This window comes from Diabrotica virgifera, chromosome 1 (genome assembly GCF_917563875.1).
Source record: "Diabrotica virgifera virgifera chromosome 1, PGI_DIABVI_V3a".
Classification (NCBI taxonomy): Eukaryota; Metazoa; Arthropoda; class Insecta; order Coleoptera; family Chrysomelidae; genus Diabrotica; species Diabrotica virgifera.
Genome location: NC_065443.1, coordinates 265,273,434 through 265,301,396, shown reverse-complemented (window position 1 = coordinate 265,301,396; position 27,963 = coordinate 265,273,434). Strand labels below are relative to the sequence as shown.

Sequence of the window (27,963 nt, the reverse complement as noted above, 5' to 3'; positions counted from 1 at the left end):
TAGGTATTTGTGGAACCTTATCGTCAATGTTTTGGTACCTATAAAAGAGGTCCCGTCAGCATTATGAATTAGTTTTTTCTGATTAAACACAGCAAACACCGGCTTCAAGATGGCATACCGACCACGATGTAAGTAAAATTTTTATCCTACTCTTTCTTCTTTATCTTATTCTTCGAGTGCCATCTCTGTGACGGAGGTTGACAATCATCATAGCTATTCGGACTTTAGAGACGGCTGCTCTGAAAAGTTCATTTGATGTACATTCTCTCAAGTTGCGCAGCCATGATATTCTACGTCTCCGTATGCTTCTTTTTCCTTGGATCTTTCCCTGCACAATGAGTTGGAGCAATTTTTATCTTTCTCCATACGTAATATGTCCAAGATATTCCAAGTTTCTGGTTTTGATTGTAGTCAAGACTTCCATTTCTTTATTCATCTTTCTCAGAACCTCTGTGTTTGTGACGTGTTCTGCCCACGATATTTTCAGAATTCTTCTGTACACCCACAGCTCGAATGATTCTAGGTTTTTCATTGATGCCGTATTTATTGAACTCTTTCAACTGGTACCTAGTTGTACTGTAATTCGGGTTGTTAATTTGGAAGTGGTGCCCTCCTATGTACCATCCCTAATGAGGTTGGCAACCAGATTGGAAGCCTTTTTTATTTTTGGAGTATGTTCTTGGTGTTTAAGGATGTTTCCTTCAAATCTATGATGTGATGTACGACACTAAAAATTTGGTTTTGTTTTCATTACTTTTGATTTTTTTTCTTTTACTTCGTGTACAATTCGGAAGACCTCTACGTTGTTTACTGTAGGGAACTATGATAAAACCCTTTCTAAGTTCTCTTTTTAATTATATCTTGTTTCCATTTTGGTCAATCGAATTCAATCAAATTAAGTCAAATTTTATCCACTCTACTTTTATGTTGTTTCTATTTTGTTCTGTCTTATTCTATTTTCTTATTAATCAAGTAAATATTTTGTTCTTGTTTTACATATTCATTTCTCTATGTTCCTATTGCCTTTTCTGTCTATTTTTTAATGCCTTTAATGTTCTAAAAACTCTCATTTCGCTAGCTTGGATTCTAGAGTTAGACCTTTGCATCCATTTGCACCCAGCTATCACAACTATATAAGAGAACAGGTGTAGGTATTATTGCGGCATTGCATCATAAAGTTTTATCATTGTTCAGTTCCTTTTTCATGTTCTCTGAATTGTTCCCCATATATAAAGTAGCAATAAGTAATTGAGATAATGGGAATGAATAGTATTTTTAAGTTTGTAAGTTTTTGTTACAAAGCCATGATCAGAGCTATGGTCAAAAGTTTAAAGTACCACTAAAAAGAGAGTGGGATTCCATCTTGATCTTCCAAAAAATTTTTTGTTTTTTATAATAAAAAAACTTTGGATGTTGGTTGAAGATTTTTAATTTTAATTTTTAGTCAGTATGTAGTTGTGAAAAATAAAAAAACATCCAGTACATCACAAAGAACTTTCACAACCGGCAGAATGAATCTTCATTAAACGCTTTTATTTAGTTCAATAGTTTGCGTCAAATTTTTAGACGTTAATTTGACTGTCTTCAATGCAAATGAATGAAAATTTGCAGACATATGCATTCGCGGGAACAATACACGAATAATCAATAAAAAATTTTTTTCATGTTTATTAATTGTTTAAATAAAAAAAAAACGATTTTAATGGAAAACGCTTAAATTCTCTTGTTTTTTACAATGTAAAAACTTGAAACTTTTAGGAATGTATAGCTAATGATATGAACAATAGATAATTTTACTTTTTACGTTAATTGTTTACGTTATGCTTCATTAATAAACAATAAAGTTTCAAATTTTTTGCCCGACTACTTTTCATGTTAGTACATCATATTATGTTTTATACATATTTTAATAAACATGACGATATATTTTAATGTTTGAAAAGTGTAAGACTAAAAAGTAAAAATAAAAAAATATGAAAAAAAATTTTTTTAAGAAACGGTTTTCTTTAGTTACGAGTGACTAAAATTAAAAATATTATAAAAAAATCAACTAAAAAGCAAAAAATAAAAGAAAATTGAAAAAATCTAACACATTTGTTAAAGAAAAGCGTGGGGCGAAAACCGTTTATTCGATGAACACGCGCCACGCTTTTCTTTGACGGATGTGTTAGATTTTTTCAATTTTCTTTTATTTTTTGCTTTTTAGTAGATTTTTTTATAATATTTTTAATTTTAGTCACTCGTAACTAAAGAAAAGCGTTTCTTAAAAAATTTTTTTTTCATATTTTTTTATTTTTCATTCTTGGTAAGGTTTGCAAAAACCTTACCATGTTCAAAAATTATTTTAACGTGTTTTGTAAAAGTCCTATGTGATGTCCCGGACGCTTTTTAATTTTTCAGAACTCACAATTCACAAAATCACAAAATTAAAATTTAAAATCTTCAACCAAAAACCAAAGTTTTTAACCGACTTAAAAAATATTATTCTTTCCCATTCTTTCACGTGTCAGCAGTGTGTACAAAACATATCAGTATGTTTAATTCTAAGTCGATTTAGACAGTCCAGTTAGCTGGGGCGCAGTCGATCGACAAGTTTAGTGGATTTGCGATTTGCGGTCGCTGGTTCGAGCCTCAGCTAGGTCATGAAATTAATAAAAGCCAACGCAGTAGTATAAAACTCAATAGAGCCTACGGCTTGGTCTGGAATAAACTGGCGTCTGATCGGCCTATGGAGGAGCGGGACGGCAAGGGATAAGGGCTTGCGTCTTGGTGATACTCCTCCATAGATCCATACCGAAGGGCGTTGATGCCTAAGAACGGTGTATATATAATTCTAAGTAATTGAAATAACTTACTTGTTCTAGTCGATGATCGTCAATTATTAATTGTATTCAATTTCTTCAATTTATACCAACTTGTCCAGTCCTTTCTATCCTGTCATTCCCAATCCCTAAGGTCCCGGCTTTCCATGGCCGTGTCTACTTTATCTCTCCACGATCTTCAAGGTCTGCCTCTTTCCTCTTTCAAAAATCTTTGATATCCTCCCTGTGCGATCTCTCTTCTAACCTGCCCATTCCAAATTAAATGCTGTTCTTTCCTATACCTCAGTATGTCTTAATCTACTGCCATTCTTCTTTTACCTCTTTATTTGTAATACGATCAAGTCTTATTAGTCTACAGCTTCTCATGAACTTCACTTCATACTGTAATTTTGGACCTGTTCCGTTTATTTATTACGTGTTATAAGTGTTATATATATATTTTCTTCTGGGTATTTCTGGCAATCTGCCTATCCCATAATAACCCGTTAATTTGTTGGATACTTGTTATTTCCAGTCCATTTTTTGTGTATTCCTTTTCTAGATTTTGAGTCATATAGAATGGATCATCTTCATCTTAAAACCGTAACAACTTGGTCATCTAGTATACAGTATACAAGAAGTCGTCTCAGGTCTCAGATTCCCATATATACATTTCCTCTTCCGTGGCCTTAATATGTGTTTTAGAAACAGCGCCAGAGATGTAGAGTGTCCCTGTATTAAACCTTTTGTGGTCTTAAATTCGTTCGAGTATTTATTGCTGATTTTAGCTCTTACCTTTTTATCTCACAATAAAACATTGAAAAACGTTTGTTTTCTATACTTCCACAAAATTTATTACAACTATGTTATTACTACAGCTGTTTCGGCAAAGTGCCTTTCTCAAGTGATATATTTTACAATGTGTTTGTCTTTTTAAGTATTTAACTGAAGAGATTGAAGAGTGGGAAGCTGTTTGTCTCGAGTTGGTCATTCAGAATTATATCTGTATTTTTCAATTTATTAATTTCCATTGATTCTAAAAGTGATAGCTTAAGGCCTTTATTTTGAATATGTAGAATTTGAAACTCTTCATTGAAAGAATGATTATGATCTAGAAGGTGAAGTGCGTATGTAGAAGTGTCTGTTTTTCTATTGTTGAAAGCCCTTTTGTGTTCTGCTATCCGTTTGTCAAAAGTTCTGCCAGTTTGACCGATTTTGTTGTATTTTTTACAACTTCTATTAACCACTGCGTTATCCCGATCTTCTTCATCGTTTTCCATAGTGGTTCTCTGTTAACCGTGGCATATGCCTTTTTAAATAGATAAATGCCATGTAAAATGTATACCATTGTGTATTTTGTTTGGATTTATAGCGTTACTGAACATTTCGAATACATTTCTCTGTAGTTGTTCTGTTCCGTAATTAATTAGTTAATTTACCTGATTTTTATTCTTTAGAAATCTTATGGCATTCTTTATTTCGTTTAGTCTTAGCGCAATCCGTTCTTCATTTTATTTTCGTTATTTTTTCATATTCTTTGTTCGTCTCTATGAAATCTGGGCACTCTTCCGTGAGTAGTTTTTGACAGTATTTTTTCCACTCTTCTTCTGATACGTATTGTATTTGGACTTTTTCGTTGGTATTTTTCCTTAAAAAGTTCAATGTTTCTCATTATTCAGATTTCCTTGTTCCTCCTATATGTCGTTCAAATTTCAGCATATGTTACTTCCCATTGTTCATTCTTTTAATTTGCCCGTCTTCATTTTACTTCTCAATTTTTCTCTTTGTGCTTCCGTATGTTTTCTAGGGATTGGCTGTTCATACCCTTCATAGATAGAATTTTCATTTCTTCAGTACATTTTTTTGGCTTCTTCAGCAGCTTTTGGGGTCATTGGGATCTTGGCCAGGTTTAATCAACGCAATAATTTTGTCTTGTCTCCAGACTTTGGACATAGTTGCATAGTTTAGCTCATCTGGATAAGCCATTGTACTGTATTTGGTCCAAACTTCATAATTTGCTCTTTACGAAGATTGTCAATGCCCTAAACCTTATTCACTTTCATTATGTGAATGGCAGATCTAATCTCATCATCATTGAAAGACTCGCTCAGCTGATTGCCTTTGTCCTCTCCTATTTTAAGTTTAAGTTCCAATCGTTTTGAAGATTTCTGTTATCCATTTACTTTTTTTTATTCGATTACTTTTATAATCATTATTGCAAATTTCTTTGACTTTAATTTTAAATTATTTCCAAAGTTCTTTGCGATCTTCCAGTTGTTAGTCGATGTTTTATTTATGATAATTAAATTAATTAAAACTATTAGTAAAAATCATCATTAAAAATATCATCTAACTCAGGGGTTCCCAACCTTTTAGCAATTGCTTACCACCTGAAATATTTTAAAGATTTTGGCGTACCACCAAACACTGGGGGGTGGGGGAGCATGCGAGCATGGAATGTAAGGAAAATCCATTCCATGGAAAATCCAAAAAAATTAGGATCGGGGATCCCCCGATCCTAATTTTTTTATTCTTATTATTTACTATCAGAAACATGTCCATCGGCTTGTTTTATTTTAATTAAATAAATAATACAACTTTATATTTAATGATGCATTCACTTTTCCAATAATTATTTGTCAATTATGGTTTCTAAATTTTTATTTAAAAATATATAAAATATATAAAAAATATAGTTCAATGCTATACAATTAGTACAAACTATCAACAAAAAAAAAGATACAAATTAACAAAAATCAACTTTAGTCATCGTGTATCGCGATTAATGCGAAGCTTGTTGCAGTTTGCGTGTGATTAAAGTGTCACTTGCAGGAGTAACTGAACTTAAGTTTATTTTTAAGTCCTCTTCAACACTTCTTGTTATTCTTTTTTTATATTTATTTTTTATACGCAATAGTTCAGAAAAACCAGTGTCACACAAGTAACTAGTGACAAATAGAATAAACAACAGCATAGTTTGCTGGAAGAGCATTGGATACTCGGATTTACACTCGATCCAGAAGTCAATTAAGAATTTCTCTTTAGTGTCGTTGACAAAACTGTCTTCTGTTAGATCGATGAATGTTTCCTGTAATTCCAACTCATTTGGTGAGGTTCCTGCAAAAGGATTTCTAATCTAGTCAAATTTGGGATAATCTTTCGAAACAAGCAACACATTGTTAAATAGAATTGTCACTATTTTCTGTGCCAGACTTCACAATAAAACCGTACTGTAACCGTACTATAAAGTGCTATTTCCGATTGGCCTGTAGTTTAGGTTTTTAACACTATCCTTTGAAGTCCAAGGGTTCACCAAAAACCACCTCATAATTTAATATGGAAGCAAAACAAATTACACACAACAGTTAGTGATGCTTAACACAAGATGTAAACGCTCACACACCTGGAAGAAAACTGGTGACAGCAGAGCGGAAAAATAAGAGTGGCATGGTACAAGGGGAGCGAGCAGCACCCTACCAAACAGACCGCACTGGCTCTTCCGCAAATGGAGGCCCAGCGTAATCGCTTGTTTCGCCCATGCGACGCGTACCACCTGAAATCTTCCCGCGTACCACCAGTGATACACCTACCACGCACCGGTTGGGAACCCCTGATCTAACTAAAAAAAATATCATCATATCTAATATTGTTAACTAGTCTTATCAGTTCAATGTAATATTTCTATACTTTTTTTTCACTTGGTTGTCTTCTTATTTTAGCCATGCAAGAGAGCACCCAAGAATATTCAGTGGAGACGACGACATATGAAACATACGAATATGAAACCACTTTCTCTGTTTCGGAGACATCGAAACTAGATCATTTCGTTTTACCTCCTAGAACTACGATCTTAGCATTGTCTCAGAGCGGAGGAGATAAGGAAGAAGACAAAAAGTATGTCGTCACCAATCACGGAAAAGCTGATCTTTTTGTTGAGGTATATATGTTTGTTCATTGATTTCGTACTTTTTATCTTTGTAATACATCTTTTCGAACATTTTTACAACGTGCCATTGCTGTTGTTTGTATTGGATACATGTTAGAAAACTTTTATTTAGATATATTTGTTATTTTAGGTAGTACACCTCAATAACCAAGATGATGCTCCACAATGGTTTGTGGTCCAGCCAGACCAAACCACTGAGATAGCTATTGAGGACAGTCTTGAACAAAGCGTGTTGAAAGTGAGCAACAACAGTTACGACCAGGAGGTATCATTTTCTGCTGAAGGTGGTCTCGTTATTGACGACTTGGAAAACAACATTGAAGAACTTCTAGACTCAGACGAAACAGAAGTTGAAATAGTCGTTCTGGAAAACTTTTCTTTAAGCCCAAGAACTGCTGTCACTGTTTTGAGTCAAAATGTTGAAGGAAGCGATGAACATCCTGGAAAGTACACTGTAACTAACCTTGGTAAAGCTGCTTTCGATATTGAGGTAAGTGTTGCCTCTCTTTTCTTTATTTTAGGCAAAGTTCGTTCTTCGAACAATTTTCGGCTTGAGGACTTGACGACTCCGACTTTGATGTTCTTCTAGTGATTTATTTTGGGAGATTCGTCGACATCACGCTTTTTTGCTTCAACATTTTTTCTAATTTCGATAATTTATTATGGTAGGGGAGCAAAGTATGCTAAATGTGCAGTCACTCCAGCGTTATGGGGACCTATTGGGTTGTGAAGAGTAGGTCCTAAATCCAAAAAAAAGTTAAGTAATGTTTTTCATTTTACTGGGGACTTTTCATTTTTGATTTAATTTTTCCATTTCCAACAATCTTTTTTTTTAGATTATAGCGCCATCTATCCATAATTCGAAAAAATTTCTCGGATAAACGTTACTCCTTTTTACGTAAGGAATCCAAATCTGCAATATGGACTCCCATTTAAGATTTTTAAGTAAACCAGGGTCGTGTTTGGTGCCATTCGATAGATTTTTCAAAAATATTGAATAAGTGTATTTTTCAGTTTTTCGATCTGATGTTCATTTCGCGAAATATCGCGGGATTCGTATTTAAAATTTTAAATTTACCCCCACCCCTCTCCATGGGAAGTCATGTTTGGTATCATTCGATAGATTTTTGGAAAATGTTGAGCTAGTATTTTTTAAAAAACGAGTAACTAGGTGCATTTTCCGTTGGAACTTTACCAGCTGCAGACGGGGGATGTGAATTGCATAGTTTAGAATTCCTTCCCTCTCGTCTTCACTGCAGCATCCATTGACTTGCAAATTGTAGAAGTCTTGGAGGTGTCACCAGGAAAGTGTACCAATAAGTTTTCAATTTAAAAATCTTTTAGTAATATTTTTAATATTTTCAATATTAATAATTTACTATTAGGATTGAAAACTATTTCGTTTTTCAATGCCAGATGGCGCTAGCCACCTACTATCATCACTTCAGTTGCAATGGGTGGGAAAACCTCTCGATACGAATCAGTTAAAATATGGAGAACAGTGCCTACGTTCTTTCCGATGAAGGCTCCAATAAGAGCCGAAAATCGCGATTCAAGGGACTGGACTGCACTCCGTATTCTAATTGAAAAGTAAGATTGTTTTGCCTTCGCATTGCAGCTGAATAAAAATGGTATACTTACATTTTTATTTTATAGTATTTTTTAGTTTTTCGATCTGTCGTTCATTTCGCGAAATATTCGCTTTTTTCTTGTGAAATTTTGGGACTCACCCATTTCCTTACGTCCCGCTCAAATCGTCAGATTTTTGAAATATACACTGTTTAGTATGTACTTAACTTACCTTATCTTAATCTGACGATTTCGAGTTTTTCTAAGGATAGATTTTTTTTACGGCCTCCCCTTAACGAACTCCCCTGCATTAAGAGCCAATTTATGGTAGAGGTACATTTTCGGGGTACAAGGTTTCTCCCCATGTAATAATCTGACGTGCTCGAGTAACTGCAAAAATGCCCGCTTGGGCTCCCCTACCATTAACAACAATTTCTTTTGTCATCTGTGCCACATATATAACCAGATAGTTCATTTATACAGTTGACAATGGACATTTAATTTTCTAAACTAGTTAGTTAATCTCTTTTAAATGTGATGGATATACTCTTTTTTATCGCATTGTTCCATTTTTTCTTCACGTCATTTTCTTGTATAAAGTTCTTTTATCCCATAAACGATTGTAAGTTAATTTTTCTATAATATACTTATTAAGTAATGTGCAGTTCATTGATAAAGTTCTCCGTGGATATTTTAATTTTCTAATAAAAGTTAGTAAATTTCATTAATTTTTTTATAACTGTGAGATCACATAAATAATTATAAATTAATTTTTTTTTTATACTTAAACCATCGGGTTTGGATTCTTCCGTGACTTGACAGTATGCTAATAGGTGTTTGCAATAAATGAAGATGTTTGCAGGCAAGGTGTAGACAATTGAAATTCAATCCTTTGCTCGTTACTTTTTGTCCATTCTACTGGAAATTACCCGCATTAAAACAGATTGAAATAGCGAAATAGTTTTCTTTTATTCTATCAAACTATTATCCAGATTTAGCCATACGTCTCTCACTCCCTCTAAGGGGAAAATTGACTCATCCCAGATACCTAGGGTGTCAGAAGGATTGAGCTTTGGTGGAACTCTTTCTAGGTTATCGAGTCCTGGGTGACTGAGTATGGAGTATCTCCCAAAAATTTTTGTACACATCCGGCCGTTGAAAGTAGTATGTACAGCATTCTACATGATCTTATAAATATGTTCTTCGGACCCAGTTTTGTATATATGTATTATTATTACATATAGGTACATTCTTCTTCTTCTTCTAATGGTTCTACAACCCTTTGTGCGTATTGGCTTGCTTAACAATGTTCTTCCATGCTGCCCTGTCGGATACTTTCCTTCGCCACTGCCTAAAGTTCATGGTTCTAATATCCCTCTCTACGTCATCTATCCATCTTTTACGGGGCCTTCCTCTTGTTATATTTCCTTGGGGCTTCCATCTCTGGCATCCTTTCTAAGTGACCAAGCCAGTTTAGTCTTTGAGATTTTACAAATCTAATAATATCTCCGCTCTGCATTAGTTCATCCATCTCGTGGTTCATTTTAATTCACCACGAACCATCGTTGCAAAATGTTGGTCCAATATCTTCATTAGTATTTTGCGCTCAAATATTCTCAGTTGATTTTCATCAGTGGTTGAGACGGTACACGTTTCACATCCATATGTGACCACTGGTCTAATTATTGTTTTGTAGATTCTAAGCTTAGACTCACGATTCAGTAACTTACTTTTCATTAAGTCTTTGATATAGGTACATTATGTATTTTATTTTACTAAAATAATCTTTTTTCTTAGTTGAAGCGTACTTCACCAGTTCAAACTCTAGAACTCCACCGCAAAACCGTTGAGCCTAATACATCTGAGTCTTTTGAACTCACAGCTCAATTCCAATCTACCGTTTTGGAAGTTATCAACACAAGCCACACTGAAGATGCAGTTTTTAGAGCTGAAGGAGGAGATGTTATTGAAGATCTTGAGGATTTAGTTAGAAATATTGATGAGCAAAAAGAAACTGTTGTTACTCATATTCTAACAACTTTGGAGAGCTTCCATTTAGTCTCACGTTCGTCCGTCACTGCTTTGATGTATGATCCTAATGATGTTACCCTTTCCGAACATCATAACTTCACTGTTACCAACAATGGACAATCTGAAATAGAAGTTGAGGTAATTTTTTTCAATTACTTACTATACAATAATTATTTATAAAATCAATGCTATACAAACTTCTAGATCTAAACAAATTTTATTTGTGTTTACTTACCTGATCGTTCATTTCAGGTTACATACACTGACAGCGATGACCGTTCCAATGATCAGTACAGGTTAGTTAAACCAAATGAAACTGTAGTAATTGAGCATAACAAAGACGCTGGAGTAGCTCTATTAAATATATTGAACAGACATTACACAGAAGTCGCTATTATCACAGGTATGTTTTTTCTTTCTAATTTACTTTCATATTTAGAAACTAAGAATTTATAACCAAAAACATTATGGAAAGTCTTTATCTTCTTGTAAATTGAAAATATTTTAGAAGATATTAAAATAGTAATAAATTAATATTTTATTTTGTTGTAGCCACCGGTGGAAGAGTAGTTCGAGACATTGAAAGAAAAATCAAACAACTAGTATCTGATGAACATTCAGTAATGCTGGTGAATAATTTCCATCTAGCACCTGCATCATCTGTAGTTGTCATGCATCAAGTTGGTAGATATAGACGAAGACCCATGTACCCTGCTGGACATCGCAAACCTCAACATGTTATGGTTCGTAGACCTCAATACCATCCTGGACGTAGACCAGCATGTAAACCAGCAGTAGCCCGTCCTTGTAAACCAGCAGGTAGCCCAACAGGCCCAGGACGTCGTCCATTCCGTCGTCCAGCTTGTAGGCCAATGATACGACCAGGCCATCTTCCTGGTCAAGGTGGACATCCTGCTCAAGGTGGCCATCGTCCAGCCCAAGGTGGTCATCATCCAGCTCAACAACAGCACCACCCAGCTCAACAACAGCACCATCCAGCTCAACAACAGCACCATCAAGGTCAACAACAGCACCATCAAGGTCAACAACAGCACCATCCAGCTCAACAAAATAGACCTCAAGTTGGACAATGTAGACCAATGCGCAGACCAAGAGTGGTTATGCGTCCCGCTATGCTACGTAAACCCATTGTTCATGATAGATACACCGTTGTTAATCATGGAACTCATGCTTTTACCGCTCAGGTAAGTAAATCCAACAATATATTTTAAAATAATATCTGGATGTGCCTCTATAACTGTATTTGTTTCATTTATTCCCTTTTGAATTTTCCTTACTAATGGTCTTTCTCTTTTAAAGATCGTTCATATTAATGGAAGAAACCAAGAGGTGGTCCGCACTCAAGTCGTCCAACCCAACGAAACCCAAGTGCTTTTACTTGAAGGCTTAAATGGATCATCTTTGAAAATCGTCAACGAAAACGAGACTGACTACGCTATCTTCTCAGTTGAAGGAGGTGAAGTAGTTTATGGATTCAGATATATGGTAAGACCACTACGTCGCCGTCCTGGTGCAAGAAGAATGTTCTGGGGATTTTAAGTATTTAAGTAAAATATAAATGCTCTGAATAATGTTTTGTTTTATTTTATAAAAATTATGCCATTTTCCAAACATTTGGATCTATAACAAGAGATAGAATAACAAGAAGAAATCAGCTCATAAACTTAGCAGATAAGCAATAAGGTTTCCGTACCGTAAGGTCGTGTACAGATGCAGTATTCGTCATAAAACATATTACAGAGAAAGCGTTAGAACACTATAGATACAGGCAATGTAAAAAACGGAGGGTTTCACTAAGCAATCATAGATTAAGTTATAGAGAGCATCCATAAAAAAAAGGATATAGAATGGGGAGCAATGCTATTAAAATTGCAGACAATAAAATGTTGATAACACAAAATGAAGATAGCCTTCAAACACTAGTTCAGAGATTTGTACATACCCTACTGTACATACTCCTACCTCGTTTAGAGGCCCCTATGGGGAATAACAAATGACCATTAAAAAGTGTCTGCTCCCATAGTTTCATAATTTTTGAACGGTCAGATCGATGTGTCTCTTATTTTGGTCAATCGTTACACTATTACCACCTAATCCACTGATTTATTCAAACTAGAAAAAAATCAGGTTTTGCTTTAAAAAATTAGTTCGTTTGGTTCTTAGAAAAAATTTCACCCTGTATACGCTTTTTGAAAACTCTAATATAAATTTTACAAATTAGACAAATAGGCAATTAAAATGGCATATTTATTTTTTTTTCCCACACAATTACTTAATTTTTTTATAAAAAAATCAAATTTGACTATGAATTAAAAGTTTGGTAAAGTGAACCATAGATTTAAAAAAATTAACTTTTATTACAAAAATTAATTTTTTTAAACAAATATTTAATTTATGTTACCACCCAATCAACTGGTTTATTTAAATTAGAAAAAAATCAGGTCCGACTTTAAAAAATTAGTTCGTTTGGGTCTTAGAAAAAATTTCACCCTGTATACGCTTTTTGAAAACTCTAATATGAATATTATAAAAAAATCAAATTTACCATAAAAATAAAAAAAATAAACAACGTTTTTCTTAAAATTAAATGTTTTAGCATTTTTTTTTCTATAGCAAGTCTAGATCTAAAACTCCCCATAACACTTCTCTTTGGACTCGAGTTTAACATAGACGTGATCAAATAAATAAATTTTAAATTTTTTCACTTAATTTTTGCGATTTAACTTTGCAATTCACGAATCTGCACCTTTTACTTTTAAAAATTCATAACTTTTACGAGAAGAAGACTGAAAGTCTACAACAATTTTCATAGTCTTCACAATGGTAAGAGATATGTGCTGTAAAAATTTTAGAAAAAAATATTAAAATGGAACAGAGTTGTAGCGAGTTAAACCGTGATTCCATTTTTTTTTTCATTTTTAGGTTAAAATTCCGATTTTGACAAATTTGATTTTTTACTAAAAAATTAAGTAATCGTGTGGGGAAAAAATAAATATGCCATTTTAATTGCTTATTTGCCTAATTTGTAAAATTCATATTAGAGTTTTCAAAAAGAATATACAGGGTGAAATTTTTTTCTAAGACCAAAAGGAACTAATTTTTTAAATCAGGGCCTGATTTTTTCTAGTTTGAATAAATCAGTTGATTGGGTGGTAACATAAATTAAATATTTGTTCAAAAAAATTAATTTTTGTAATAAAAGTTAATTTTTTTAAATCTATGGTTCATTTTACCAAACTTTTAATTATTCATAGTCAAATTTGATTTTTTTTATAAAAAATTAAGTAATCGTGTGTGGAAAAATAAATATGCCATTTTAATTGCCTATTTATCTAATTTGTAAAATTCATATTAGAGTTTTTAAAAAGCGTATACAGGGTGAAATTTTTTCTAAGACCCAAACGAACTAATTTTTTAAAGCCGGACCTGATTTTTTCTAGTTTGAATAAACCAGTTGATTGGGTGGTAACATAATTAAATATTTGATTAAAAAAATTAATTTTTGTAATACAATTTAATTTTTTTTAATCTATGGTTCACTTTACCAAACTTTTAATTCATAGTCAAATTTGATTTTTTTATAAAATATTAAGTAATCGTGTGGGGAAAAAATAAATATGCCATTTTAATTGCCTATTTGTCTAATTTGTAATATTCATATTAAAGTTTTCAAAAATCGTATACAGGGTGAAATTTTTTCTAAGACCCAAACGAACTAATTTTTTAAAGCCGGACCTGTTTTTTTTAGTTTAAATAAACCAGTTGATTGAGTGGTAACATTAATTAAATATTTGTTCAAAAAAAATTAATTTTTGTAATAAAAGTTAATTTTTTTAAATCTATGGTTCATTTTACCAAACTTTTAATTATTCATAGTCAAATTTGATTTTTTTTATAAAAAATTAAGTAATCGTGTGTGGAAAAATAAATATGCCATTTTAATTGCCTATTTATCTAATTTGTAAAATTCATATTAGAGTTTTTAAAAAGCGTATACAGGGTGAAATTTTTTCTAAGACCCAAACGAACTAATTTTTTAAAGCCGGACCTGATTTTTTTCTAGTTTGAATAAACCAGTTGATTGGGTGGTAACATAATTAAATATTTGATTAAAAAAATTAATTTTTGTAATAAAATTTAATTTTTTTAAATCTATGGTTCACTTTACCAAACTTTTAATTCATAGTCAAATTTGATTTTTTTATAAAAAATTAAGTAATCGTGTGGGGAAAAAATAAATATGCCATTTTAATTGCCTATTTGTCTAATTTGTAATATTCATATTAAAGTTTTCAAAAATCGTATACAGGGTGAAATTTTTTCTAAGACCCAAACGAACTAATTTTTTAAAGCCGGACCTGTTTTTTTAGTTTAAATAAACCAGTTGATTGAGTGGTAACATTAATTAAATATTTGTTTAAAAAAATTAATTTTTGTAATAAAAGTTAATTTTTTTAAATCTATGGTTCACTTTACCAAACTTTTAATTCATAGTCAAATTTTATTTTTTTATAAAAAATTAATTAATCGTGTGGGGAAAAAATAAATATGCAATTTTTATTGCCTATTTGTCTAATTTGTAAAATTCATATTAGAGTTTTCAAAAAGCATATACAGGGTGAATTTTTTTCTAAGACCCAAACAAACTAATTTTTAAAGCCGGACCTGATTTTTTTCTAGTTTGAATAAATCAGTTTATTAGGCGGTAATAGTGTAACGATTGACCAAAATAAGAGACACATCGACCTGACCGTTCAAAAATTATGACGAATACAAATTTCCGTCAAAATGCGAAACTCGCCCTGTATATTATTAAACAGTGGGAGCAGACACTTTTTAATGGTCATTTGTTATTCCCCATAGGAGCCTCTATACGAGGTAGGAGTATGTACAGTTCCTCATCACTCACCCTGTATAAGAGCAAAAGAATTTGACAGGAATATTTTAACAGAAAAAAAGAACAATAGTAATCAGTAAAGAACCAATGTATTGTAACAAAATATTACTTTTGACCGACCGTCGTATAACAGGTCCCATCTCCACGCAGGCATTCCACGACGATGTTTCTTGATATGACGCGATGTAGCGGGACGGAAAGACGAGCAATTCTAAGAACGTCTGGACGATAACTAGAGATGGGCAGAATTTTCGAGAAATAACGATGGGCTATAAATTGGAACTGTTTTTGTAAATGAGTTCAGTGTATAATATAAATTCGTCTGTACAGTTATATAAATAAAGTCGTATATAAATACGAAATCGCTCGTTTTATTACAATGGTGTCGGTGTTCGGTAAAATACAGTAAACTTAGTGCGATATAAATAAGAGAATTCGGAACGATTTTAAAAGACTTTTGAACTTTATTCGTCGGGAATAATTGAAGTGCGTTGATTGTTCGGTATTCGGAAAGACTTAAGACATTTTGAAAAGTACGTGTGTGCCGACCAAAGATGTTGCTACAAGAACTGACCCTAAAACAGCTCCGTGAACAATTAAAAGAGTACAAATTAGACAGCAGTGGGTGCAAGATAGTCCTACAAGCACGACTCAAGGATGTCCTCACGAAGAACGGAGATGACTCAGAGACGTTCCACTTCCAGTCAGCAGAACAAGTAATCTTATCGAAATTAAAAACTGTTTCTGAAACGATCGATGAAACTTCTAGAAAAAGCGACGAGAAATTTGAAAGTGTTTCTCAAAAGATCGACGAAACTTCTAGAAAAAGCGACGAGAAACTTGAAGAAGTTAGTAGAAAAAGCGACGAGAAATTCGAAAACGTTGCTAAAAGATTCGACGAGACTTCTCAAAAGATTGATGAAACTTTTAAAGAGGTCTGTAGACAAAACAGTGAAAAACTTGAAGAAGTTTGTAAACAGAACAATGAGAAATTTGAAGAAGTTTCTAAAACATTCTGAAGATACAGAAAAGTGTAGACGACAATAAAGAAATGTTAGAAGAGAAGATCAAACAACTAGAGACTATGGTAACCAATACGAAAGTTCTACCTTCAGTTAATGCAGTAGTTTTGGCCGTAGAAGAGAAGATCAAAGAATTAGAAAGCATGATAACCGATACAAAAGTGCAACCGTCAGTTAATGCAGTAGCTTTAGATCCTGTAGTGAAAGATGAACTACCGAGAGACGAAATGTCGTATAATATGAGATTCAAATTACCACCATTTGATGGAAAGTCCTCTTGGTCCATATACCTTAGACAATTCGAAGCTATTGCGACCGCCAATCATTGGACCGAACAGGAAAAGGCTGTTTCCTTGACTGCTGCTTTGCGAGGTGATGCTGCAGATATATTAAGATCAATTCCTAAGGGTCAAGAAAATTGTTACCAGACCTTGTTCACTCGTCTAGAAAAACACTATGGAGATGCCCATCTACAACAAGTATACAAAGCACAACTGCGAAGTAGAAGTCAACGAGCAAGTGAGAATCTGCAAGAATTTGAAGCAGATGTGGCTCGTGTGGTGCGGTTGGCTTATCCAGAGGTGCCAGACAGCGTTTTAGAAGAAATTGCAGTAGATACCTTCGTCAATGGGCTGAAAGATAATGAACTACAGAAAGCTTTACGACTAGCAAGGCCGAAAGTTTTAGATGAAGCACTTGCTATTGTATTGGAACACGAAACGGCTAGTCAAACTTCACGAGGCCATAGAGTAAGAACCATTGAAGAAAGTGACGAACACAACGATGAACGTCTGGAGGACATGATACGGAGAGTATTAAGTAATCAGATGCCAAAGAGACGCGAGCCTAGATGTTGGAATTGTGGAGACGTAGGCCACATTCGTCGTAATTGTAAGAAGATCGTACAGCCGTCGGAAAACTAGAGCGGGTCGACACCAAGGGGCAACTGCCGACCTCGAGAACTAGAGCCCCCATAGTAACTGTCAACCTTACGTCCTCCGGTGGAATCCACAACTTATACGTCGAAGGTCGTATCAGTAATAGATGTAGATCATTTTTGGTGGATACAGGTGCAACGAGAACTATCGCACGTCCAGATGTAGTACGAGACCATAATAAATTATCACCTGCAACAGTAAAGCTTAGAACAGCGACTGGTGAGCTAATTAATACATATGGCGAGGCTAATATGTCAGTATCCATTGGCCAGACCACAGTTGAACATCAAGTATTAATTGCCGAGATCTCCGACGAATTCATATTGGGGATGGATGTACTAAGGAAAGTGGGGGCAATATTGGATATTCAAAATGGAGTTCTCAAGATCAATGGTGAAGATTTGCCCTTTCACGACGACAAAGAAGATTTCATCCGCTTACTTACTACATGCGACGTAACCATACCCGGTAATAGTGAGAAAATTCTGATGACCATGCTTGATGGACACTGCCGAGAGGGAAGTTTAAGGATGGTCGAAGATGTGGATAATGTCGAGTTCCTAACGGCGAAAACTTTGGTAAAAGTTCGAGATATCATCCCTGTAAGAGTTATGAATTTAAGGGAAAATGCTATCAAGTTAAGTAGATTAGCTTTGATCGGGCAGTGTGTTCCCGTGGCTTCAATTTGCTCTGTGAATACCAATGAGAAATCATCGAAGGCGAAGTATCCAAAGGAGTTTGTTGAGATGATCATTGAAAGATGCCAAGATCTTGATCATGAACGAACGGAAAAAGTGACGTCTATGCTGATAGAGTATCAAGATGTTTTTGCTATTGATAAGAAGGATAAGGGCAAAACAAGCATAGTAACGCATAAAATAAATACCGGAGACGCTCAGCCAATCAGACAACGGCCTAGACGACTTCTATTTGCGAAAAGAGATGAAGCCGAAGAGATTATCAAGGATATGGACAAACAAGGGGTAATTGAACCATCGAACAGTCCATGGACATCACCAGTTGTTCTGGTAAAGAAGAAAGATGGTTCAACGCGTTTTTGTATCGACTACCGCCAGCTCAATGCGGTAACAAAAAAAGATAGTTATCCTTTGCCCAGAATAGACGATACATTGGATACTCTCTCCGGTTCTCGTTGGTTTTCCACACTCGATTTAAAAAGTGGATATTGGCAAGTAGACATGGAGCCAGCCGATCGGGAGAAAACCGCATTTTCGATAGGAAATAGTAAACTTTGGCAGTTTACGGCTATGCCGTTTGGTTTATGTAATGCCCCTGCTACATTTGAAAGATTAATGGAGGCAGTTTTAAGAGGTCTAACAAGGAAAACATTCCTGGTTTACTTGGATGCTGTAATTGTGGTTGGAAGGTCCTTTGATGAACATGCCAAGAATCTAATAGACGTCTTTCAACGATTGAGGACACCGAACTTGAAGTTAAGTCCGAAGAAATGTCACATGTTTCGACGAGAAGTTAAGTATTTGGGACATATTGTATCGAGTAATGGTGTAACAGCTGATCCTGAAAAGATTGAAGCAATTAAAAATTGGCCAGTACCAAAAGATAAACATGAAATTAGAAGTTTCCTTGGCCTATGTACATATTACCGACGATTTGTCAAAGGATTTGCCAATATCTCCAAGCCCCTAACAAAGTTGACGGAGGAGGGCAAAGAATATACATGGAGTGAGGAGTGTCAAAAAGCTTTCGAACAACTACAAAGGGCTCTGATCAGTGCACCGATATTAAGCTACCCGGGACAGGCAGGAAAATTTGTTTTGGATACCGATGCTAGCAACAGTGCCATAGGAGCTGTTCTCTCACAAATCCAGGATGGACAGGAAAAAGTCATCGCTTATTTCAGCAAAGTCCTGTCGAAACCAGAAAGAAACTATTGCGTTACCAGAAGAGAACTGCTGGGTGTAGTGAAGGCTTGCGAACATTTCCATAAATACTTGTACGGCAGAAAGTTCCTTCTTCGAACAGATCACGCTGCTCTAAAATGGCTCATACAATTCCGTAATCCAGAGGGCCAGATGGCAAGATGGTTAGAACGACTGCAAGAATATGATTATGAGATAGAACACAGGGCCGGAAGAGTTCATTCAAATGCTGATGCCCTTTCGAGACGACCATGCAGTGCAAATTGTAATCACTGTGCCAAATTAGGGGAACGATTTTGCCCCGTGAGACGAACCACCGTAGTTAATGCGCAATGGCAGCCCCAACAGTTACAAAACGCCCAAGAAGATGATCCATGTATAAAAAGAGTATTGGATTGGATGCAGCAAGGTGAGAGACCTAGTTGGCAGAACATTAGTGCATGTAGTCCAGAAGTCAAGGCCTACTGGAGCCAATGGAATTGCCTGGTACTAAAAGATGATCTTCTGTACAGAACCTTTGAGAACGATGATGGTACAGAATCTAAGCTGCAGTTGATTGTACCTAAAAGTAAAGTGTCAGAAGTATTGCGTCAGTTGCACGACGGTACATCAGGTGGACACTTTGGTATTACGAAGACTCTGCAAAAGGTTCGAGAACGGTTCTATTGGGTGAACTGTAAAGATGATGTAAGAAGATGGTGCCGGAAATGTGAACTGTGTGCATCCGGTAATGGTCCAGTTGGTAAAAAGAGAGCACCCATGAGACAGTACAATGTTGGAAGTCCTATGGAAAGAGTAGCAATCGACATTGCAGGTCCATTTCCAGAAACCGATGCTGGAAATAAATACATTCTGGTAGCCATGGACTATTTTACGAAATGGACCGAGGCCTATGCATTACCGAATCAAGAAGCTGCTACCGTTGCAGAGGTACTTGTTAAAGAATTCTTCAGCCGATTTGGTGTTCCCTTGGAGATCCACTCCGACCAAGGGCGAAACTTTGAGTCAGCTCTTTTCCAAAACGTTTGTAAATTGATTGGTGCCAATAAGACCAGAACAACACCCCTGCATCCTCAATCAGATGGAATGGTCGAGAGGATGAACCGAACGATGGGTAAACACTTGTCCAAAGTTGTATCTGAACATCAGCGAGATTGGGACCAACACATTCATTTATTCCTGATGGCCTACCGCTCGGCCGTGAATGAAACTACAGGTCAAACACCAACCTGCCTGATGTTGGGTCGTGAAGTTCGTTTGCCCTGCGACCTAGAGTTTGGCTGCAGACCTTCCGAGGAATATGTTGCAGGCGAAGAATACGTAGACCGCCTGAAATTACGAATGAACAACATTCATGAACTTGCCCGACAACACATCCAGATAGCCAGTGAAAAATGAAAGATCAATATGATTCTCGCTGCAAGAATGAAAGCTTCGAAGTAGGTGATCTTGTCTGGCTTTTTAATCCACAACGTCGTCGAGGCCTGTGTCCTAAACTGCAAAGACAATGGGAAGGTCCGTATGAAGTTAAGAAGAAAATAAATGACGTAATATACAGAATTAAGAAGTTACCAAACGGTAAACCAAAAGTTATTCACATAAATCGTCTTGCACCATATGCTGGCTCAAATGAAACAGAGGAAGCCCGAGTCCTCCAACAGGAGATGAAAGATGCACCACAGCCAAGTTTTAAGGAATTTATGTCAAATTACGCAGAAAGAAAGAGTGCTAGATTCGGCGTGACCACAGAAGTTCAGCAAGATCTGTTTGGTGTTCCAGAAAACGTCTCTCTAGCCCACTGTGTTGCCCAAGACCTCGAGATGACTAAAGGAATCTCGTCCGTATTCAATAGAAAGTTCGGCCGCCTGGACGAGTTAACGAATCAACAACCTAAAATTGGAAGAGTATTGCGATTGGAAGATGGTCCTCGATCTTTGCTGTATATGGTGACCAGGAAGTCTTATACGGACACGCCAAGCTACGAGAACATATGGCGTGCTCTAACTAATTTGAAGAAAATCGTGTGTAATTATGACATCAAAGATTTGGCTTTACCAAAAATAGGCCATGCAGTAGAAAATCTGGATTGGAAGATTGTGAGAAGCATGCTTGAAGTGATCTTCAGAGAAACTGGCGTACGAATTACTGTGTGTTGCATGAACCCGAAGATGTCATACCCTTCAGACAGTAGACTGTTACTTCTTTTCTAGGGGTGTATGCAGAGCTGGAGAATCCTGTAGGTTCCGCCATCCTGGGCCATCTAGGGTTGCTGATCGGGACGCTCAGGTCTTAAGAGGGGAGCAGTGTAACAAAATATTACTTTTGACCGACCGTCGTATAACAGGTCCCATCTCCACGCAGGCATTCCACGACGATGTTTCTAGATATGACGCGATGTAGCGGGACGGAAAGACGAGCAATTCTAAGAACGTCTGGACGATAACTAGAGATGGGCAGAATTTTCGAGAAATAACGATGGGCTATAAATTGGAACTGTTTTTGTAAATGAGTTCAGTGTATAATATAAATTCGTCTGTACAGTTATATAAATAAAGTCGTATATAAATACGAAATCGCTCGTTTTATTACAGTATGCAAACGTCGACGTCGATTGAGTTAGCATTGAATAAGTAATGGAAATAAAGTACCAAAGAATTATACTGTCCAGCTACGGAGACAGACGTTGAAAAAGAAGTAAGAGATCAGGTACAAAGAGCAAATAATAGATTAGTAGGATGCCTTAATAACACTATATGGCACATTATTATACATTGTGACATTAACTGTGAGATGAAGTCAAGAGTCTACAAAGCCGGTATAAGACCAATAATGGCATATGCATCCGAAAGTTTGGGTGAGGTTAAAGTTCTTTACCTGAGTCCAGTATAAACATTCTAGTATTAGAAAGTCCTGTCCACCCAGAACTATCATATTCAAAATACCAGTTAAAGCCTTGTATTTTAACAGTGTCAAATACTTTCTCTTAGTCCATCAAGAATACGTATATCAACATCTACATGTCAATATCTTTGTATAAGAACATGGATGCCGAATAACGCCCATAATGTACCAAAACTATTCTTGAAGCCAAACTGAGATTTGCCAATGTATCTTATATCTTTTCTGGAGTGAATGATTTTCGGAAATAACTTTAGTACATGGCTCATTAAACTAATTATTGTTATGTGTTATTTGCATTATTTGCGGTATTTACTCTTAGCCTTCTTAGGTATCGCCACGCATGTTGATTTAAGCCAATGTTTAGGAATTATTTTGCTCTTGTATACGCAGTTGAGCAAATTTAATAGGACTGAGATAAGTCTGTCTTCTCTAAGTGCTTTAAAAACATCTTTACTGTATCTGCTCTCGGCATCTTTCCATCTTTTATACTTGCTATGGGGTGTACAAGTTCTTCCTTAGTGGTATCCGTGTCATAATAGGCAGTAATGCTGTGAGAGGTATATTTATTATCTGTAAAAAGATTGTCAATATTTTATATTTTGTATTCTTGTAACTGTTCTTATGTGCTACTACATTCACGATTCCGACATCGACGGCAGACGGCAACTGCAGACGGTAGTTAGAGTTGTCACCATAACGACGTCATTACTTTGCACTATTAATTTGTATAATTATTAGCAACCGGTGTTCGGCAGAACGTCAGTTGCTAAGAAATATACAAATTAATAGTGCAAAGTAATGACGTCGTCCTGGCGACAACTGCAACTGCCGCCCTGCAGTTGCCGGTTGCCGCCTGTTGTCGATGTCGGAATCGTGCCAGTTCGGTATTGTTCATTTATAAGAATACTATTATCAAAAAACAGTAAAATGCTGTATAAAAGGTATATTTAAAATCCCCCAAAAAGGGCCACATCAATATCACATAACTAGTTTTCAACTGGTTTACCAGTCATCATCAGTGCTTACGTGCCATGTACATGCTAACCACCAAGATAGTATTTAACAAAAATATATGGGTCAAAACCCAGTAAAAGTAATCCGTCAAGGAAACATTGGTTAAAAATGCTACATTAAGCTTGGATGTTTAAAATATTTGTTAATCTGCCCCAGGTAACATTGAACAAGTCATATCAACAGCTCAGATGTTACCTGGGGCAGATTAACAGTGACGGCACTTGCCGTCATACTTTCAACATGTGAATAAGTCATATGAACAGCTCAGATGTTACCTGGTACAGATTAACAAATATTTTAAAAATCCAAGATTAATGTAGCATTTTAAACCAATGTTTCCTTGATGGATTACTTTTACTGGGCTTTGACCCACATATTTTTGTTAAATACTATCTTGGTGGTTAGCATGTACATTGCACGTAAGCACTGATGATGACTGGTAAACCAGTTGAAAACTAGTTATGTGATTTTGATGTGGCCCTTTTGAGGGATTTTATATATAATTTTTATACAGCATTTTACTGTTTTTTGTATTACATGGTATACAGCCAACTACAGGAAAACTTTTTCCTTGTGGATTTTTTAATACTATTATCATTCTATATTGTTAGTGTTAGCCTTTTTAGCCTCCAGCTGTGCTATATCTCTGCATTTATCCGTTAACCATTGTTCCTTCGCTTTTCTAATCTTAGATCTGATTTATTTTTGTATTTTTTTGTTACTGATAAGAACGCTATTTTTATATGATCTGCGAAGGTCCAATATTTTTCATGTTGTCGATTATCCAGCATTTGTATGTTATCAAGTTTTAACTGTTTTTCAGTTACCTCCACAATTATCCTCATTTGTATTTTTCTGGATGATATCCAATTTTAAATTCAATTTGACTTGTACTTCTATTCTTACTATTGGATCAGAGAGCGTTCCTCTTTTTCTTCTTCTTCCTCCTCTTCCTTTATAAAAGCAATTTTGCTTGTCCATTGGTGGATTGATGTGGATTGAATATTGTCACTCCATCTCTCGCGCTATCGGTCGGCTCTTGTTTCTGATAAGTACGACATAAAATTGGTCTTTTACGGGCATTATAGATTCTTGATTTCACCTCAAAGTTAATGGGTGCGTTCGGACGACCACAGCGGCTGGACAGCTGAGCCAGCAGTAGCTGTCAGACGTCACCGCTGGAAGTCAGCCGCTGAGAGATTTACTAAGCTTTCCCTATCACGGGTGGATACAACCACTCAGCCGATTTCTGCTGACAGTCAGCCGCTATGGTCGTCCGAACGCACGGAACGCACCCATTGTTTCGGTTACGCTCAGGCGCAGGTACAGGGCAGGGGGGTCTAAGGGGCTTTAGACTGTATTGTATACCAACCACGGAAGGAGAATAGCCTAAGATATATAAAATAGCCATACATAGAGCAAAAATACAAAAGATTTTAAGTATGTCAGATCTATGCGATATGCGTATGTAATACAATATTTACTACAGATATTATTTCCCGAAAAGGATGTCAAAAAGCGATGAAAAAATTTGAAATTTTGAAAGTTTCTAAAATGAAAAATTTTACAGAAAACCTATTTAGTTAACGGACGTAGTAACAGCGTGTCACCAAAATAACAAAGGTTCAAGCAATCAAAAAAAAAAAAGAGACAGGAAAAATAGTTAGACCACATACTATTCTTGAGGAAGGGCGATCTGCATTGAGAGACAGGAAGAATATGGCTAAAAGGTTTATTTAATAGAATTATGGAAGTTATACAAATGCCAGACGAATGAAAAAGTAGTATATTAGTACCTACGTTTACAAAAACAAGGAAGATATACCACAATGAACATACTACAGCGCCATCAAGTTTCTTAGTCACACCTTGAAGGACCTAATTATTGATATACGGATATGTGATGAAACAGAAATATAGAAAATATAGAAACTAACGCTCATATCGTAATGATCATATTCATTGATCTTGAGAAAGCGTAGGATAGAGTTTCTCGAGAGATAAAGACTCAATATAAGCACTTAATAAGGAGTTCCCAGCGAATATACATATAAAGATTGTGGGAGATAAAAATGAGGGAGTAGTAACTAGTGTGAGGACAGGTGTGGGAGAGAATGATCAATTTCCTGTGAATGTAAGATTGCATGAAGATTCAGTGATTAGTCCTTATTTTTTCTCATTAATTCTGTATCAGATATCAGCGAAACTACAGAGTAACATTCTCTGGTACTTAATGTATACTGATTATTTAGTGTTAGAAGCAAATAGTAAAAGCGACAGAATAGAAACTGGAACACTGGAGACAAGTTGTTGAGGAAAGAAGTTCAAAACTTAGTAGGTCAAAAACAGAGTATTTGGAATGTTTATTTAAAGATGGAGTTACATACACCAAATAAAATGATATCTTTGAATGGTGAAATGATTGTTAAAAGTAATAGTTTTAAGTGTCTAGGATCGGTATTACAGAGTATTAGGGAGACATATGGAGATGCATACAGCAGAATTAGACAGAAGTGGATAAAGTGGGAGGAAGCGAATGGTGTGTTGTGTAGCAGAAAATTTCCTGTAAGACATCCATAAGACTAGCCCGACACTACGACTTGTCAGTTAAACAGAAAGAAGGATGAAATTTGAGGTGTGCCTCGTAAAACTGATGAGCTTACACTTACACTAAGTTAAAAGTTATTTTGGTTTTCAAAAACTACTGTATCAAATTCCCTTTTCTGCAGCGCAGTGAAAATATAAGGCAACACAATAAAGGATCCCGCACAAACCTTATGGAAAATAGGTCCCAGTGGATTTCGTTCATACTTTGGGGAAACACTCTTTGAAGCATCCTGATAAAAAGTTCTCATGGGCACAACTCAATCGTATGAAGGATTTTCAAGATATAGAGGCCCAAACTCGGAAAATTATAAGCTTTATGGGGTATTCCAATTCCGTGAGTTACTGGTTATTTGGCAACATGTAGAAGTTTGGATCAAGCAAAAGTACTAGTAGTCTAGGATTTTTTCCTGGCTATCCAATGGCGACCTTTACTTTGACCTTGACCTTCAACGAACGTCATCTTCTAGAGTTTCGAGGGTTTTCGGCATTCAATTGATATAAACACATTACTCGTGGGTTTTTGGGATCGCTAAACACGAATATGCCATCAGAATTGCCCTCCGGATGACGTGGTGGTCAGGGCCTCTGCAAGGGACGTCATCTTCTAGAGTTTCGATGGTTTTCGGCATTTAATTGATGCAAATGAATTACTGGAGGGTTTTTTGAGGTCGCTATACACGAATATGATACCAGAAACGACTCCCGGTGCACCTGATTTCCAAGGTCAATGAAAGGGGCTCCTGGAGTTTCGAGGGTCTTTGGTACTACATTAATGCAAACGGATTAGTTATAGGCTTTTGGGGTTGCTGAACACGAATACATGATCAGTACAGACACAGGAGCACCTGATGCCTAAGACAGGTTATCTTCTGGAGTTTCGGAGGAATCAAATGGATTACTCCTAGGTTTTTGGGGTTGCTTAACATGCATACACTATCAGATCCGATCCACGAATCACGTATTCGTGTTCAGCGACCCCAGAAACCTATAATTAATCCATTTGCATCAATGTAGTGCCAAAGACTTTCATTGACCTTGGAAACCAGGTGCTTCGGGAGTCGGTTCTGGTGGCATATTCGTGTTTAGCGACCTCAAAAAACCCTCCAGTAATTCATTTGCATCAATCAAATGCCGAAAACCATCGAAACTCTAGAAGATGACGTCCCTTGCAGTGGCCCTGGCCACCACGTCATCCATCTTGAGGGCAATAAATTCTGATGGCATATTCGTGTTTTGCGATCCCCAAAAACCCATGAGCAATCTGTTTATATCAATTTAATGCCTAAAACCCTCGAAACTCTAGAAGATGACGTTCATTGAAGTTCAAGGTCAAAGTAAAGGTCGCCATTGGATAGCCAGGAAAAAATCCTAGACTACTAGTACTTTTCCTTGATCCAAACTTTTACATGTTGCCAAATAACCAGTAACTCACGGAATTGGAATACCCCGTAAATCTTATAATTTTCCGAGTTTGGACCTCTATATCTTAAAAATCCTTCATGCGATTGAGTTGTGCCCATGAGAACTTTTTATCAGGATGCTTCAAAGAGTATTTTCCCAAAGTATGAACGACATCCACTGGGACCTATTTTCCATAAGGTTTGTGCGGGGTCCTTTGATTTCTTCTTGGGGAGTTACTCTAGGTGACGAACTGGTCCTGAAATCTTCTCTGTACACGCGTTTTATTAAGGAATATAATAGGAATACACCCCTACTGCTGCCGGTGTTTTGAAATGGTACATTGTTTTCAGGGTAAATTATCCGAAAAAAATATCCGTTATAATTTCGTAACCGTAATTAGAGAAAGAGTGAGGAAAACTGATACATTTATGCCTGGTTGCACCAACAGATCTTAAGCTTAAGACGTGCCTTAAGCTCAGCTTACTAAACATATGCGTTGCACCATTGAGCTTTAGATCAATTTTCAGCTTGCCACAATGGGTTGTCACGTGGATTGTATCATAAACGTCGGTCGTCTCAATTAAGACGTGCTTAGATAAAAATCGAAGATGAGGATATATAAGCTGAGGTGGGCTAAGCTGGAGCTTAAGATTTGTTGGTGAAACATGCACCCCAGTAACCTACTTTTACCTGTCAAATATCAAAAATGGAAACATGTTTGTGTATTTAATGCCCGGTTGCACCAACAGATCTTAACCTTAAGACGAGAATAACACAAGAATTCATATAATATAATTATAATATATAATAATAAAAATATCATAATAAAATAATAGATATACTTAATTGATAATAAGGCAAGAATCGAAAATTATGGTGCAACGTAAGTGACACTCAAGGAGGCCCTATCTATA

The 27,963-nt window shown here is 35.8% G+C and overlaps 1 protein-coding gene across 11 annotated transcripts in view; it reads left to right on the top strand.

Annotated features, from left to right (window-relative positions):
- Positions 1-14: 14 nt before the first annotated feature.
- Positions 15-27,963, top strand: part of LOC114344652 (uncharacterized) — a 38,425-nt gene continuing 10,476 nt past the window's right edge. For 5 of the 11 annotated variants that reach the window (XM_050649923.1, XM_050649921.1, XM_050649915.1 and 2 more), the window contains exons 1-6: positions 15-128; positions 6,521-6,738; positions 6,878-7,237; positions 10,114-10,485; positions 10,600-10,750; positions 10,900-11,367. In XM_050649923.1, the coding sequence (XP_050505880.1) occupies positions 110-128; positions 6,521-6,738; positions 6,878-7,237; positions 10,114-10,485; positions 10,600-10,750; positions 10,900-11,367 (1,588 nt within the window). In that variant the 5' untranslated portion in view covers positions 15-109. Of the gene's footprint in view, positions 129-6,520; positions 6,739-6,877; positions 7,238-10,113; positions 10,486-10,599; positions 10,751-10,899; positions 11,553-11,667; positions 11,940-27,963 lie in introns of those variants that run through there. The other 6 variants (XM_050649919.1, XM_050649913.1, XM_050649907.1 and 3 more) reach the window with 2 other exon arrangements.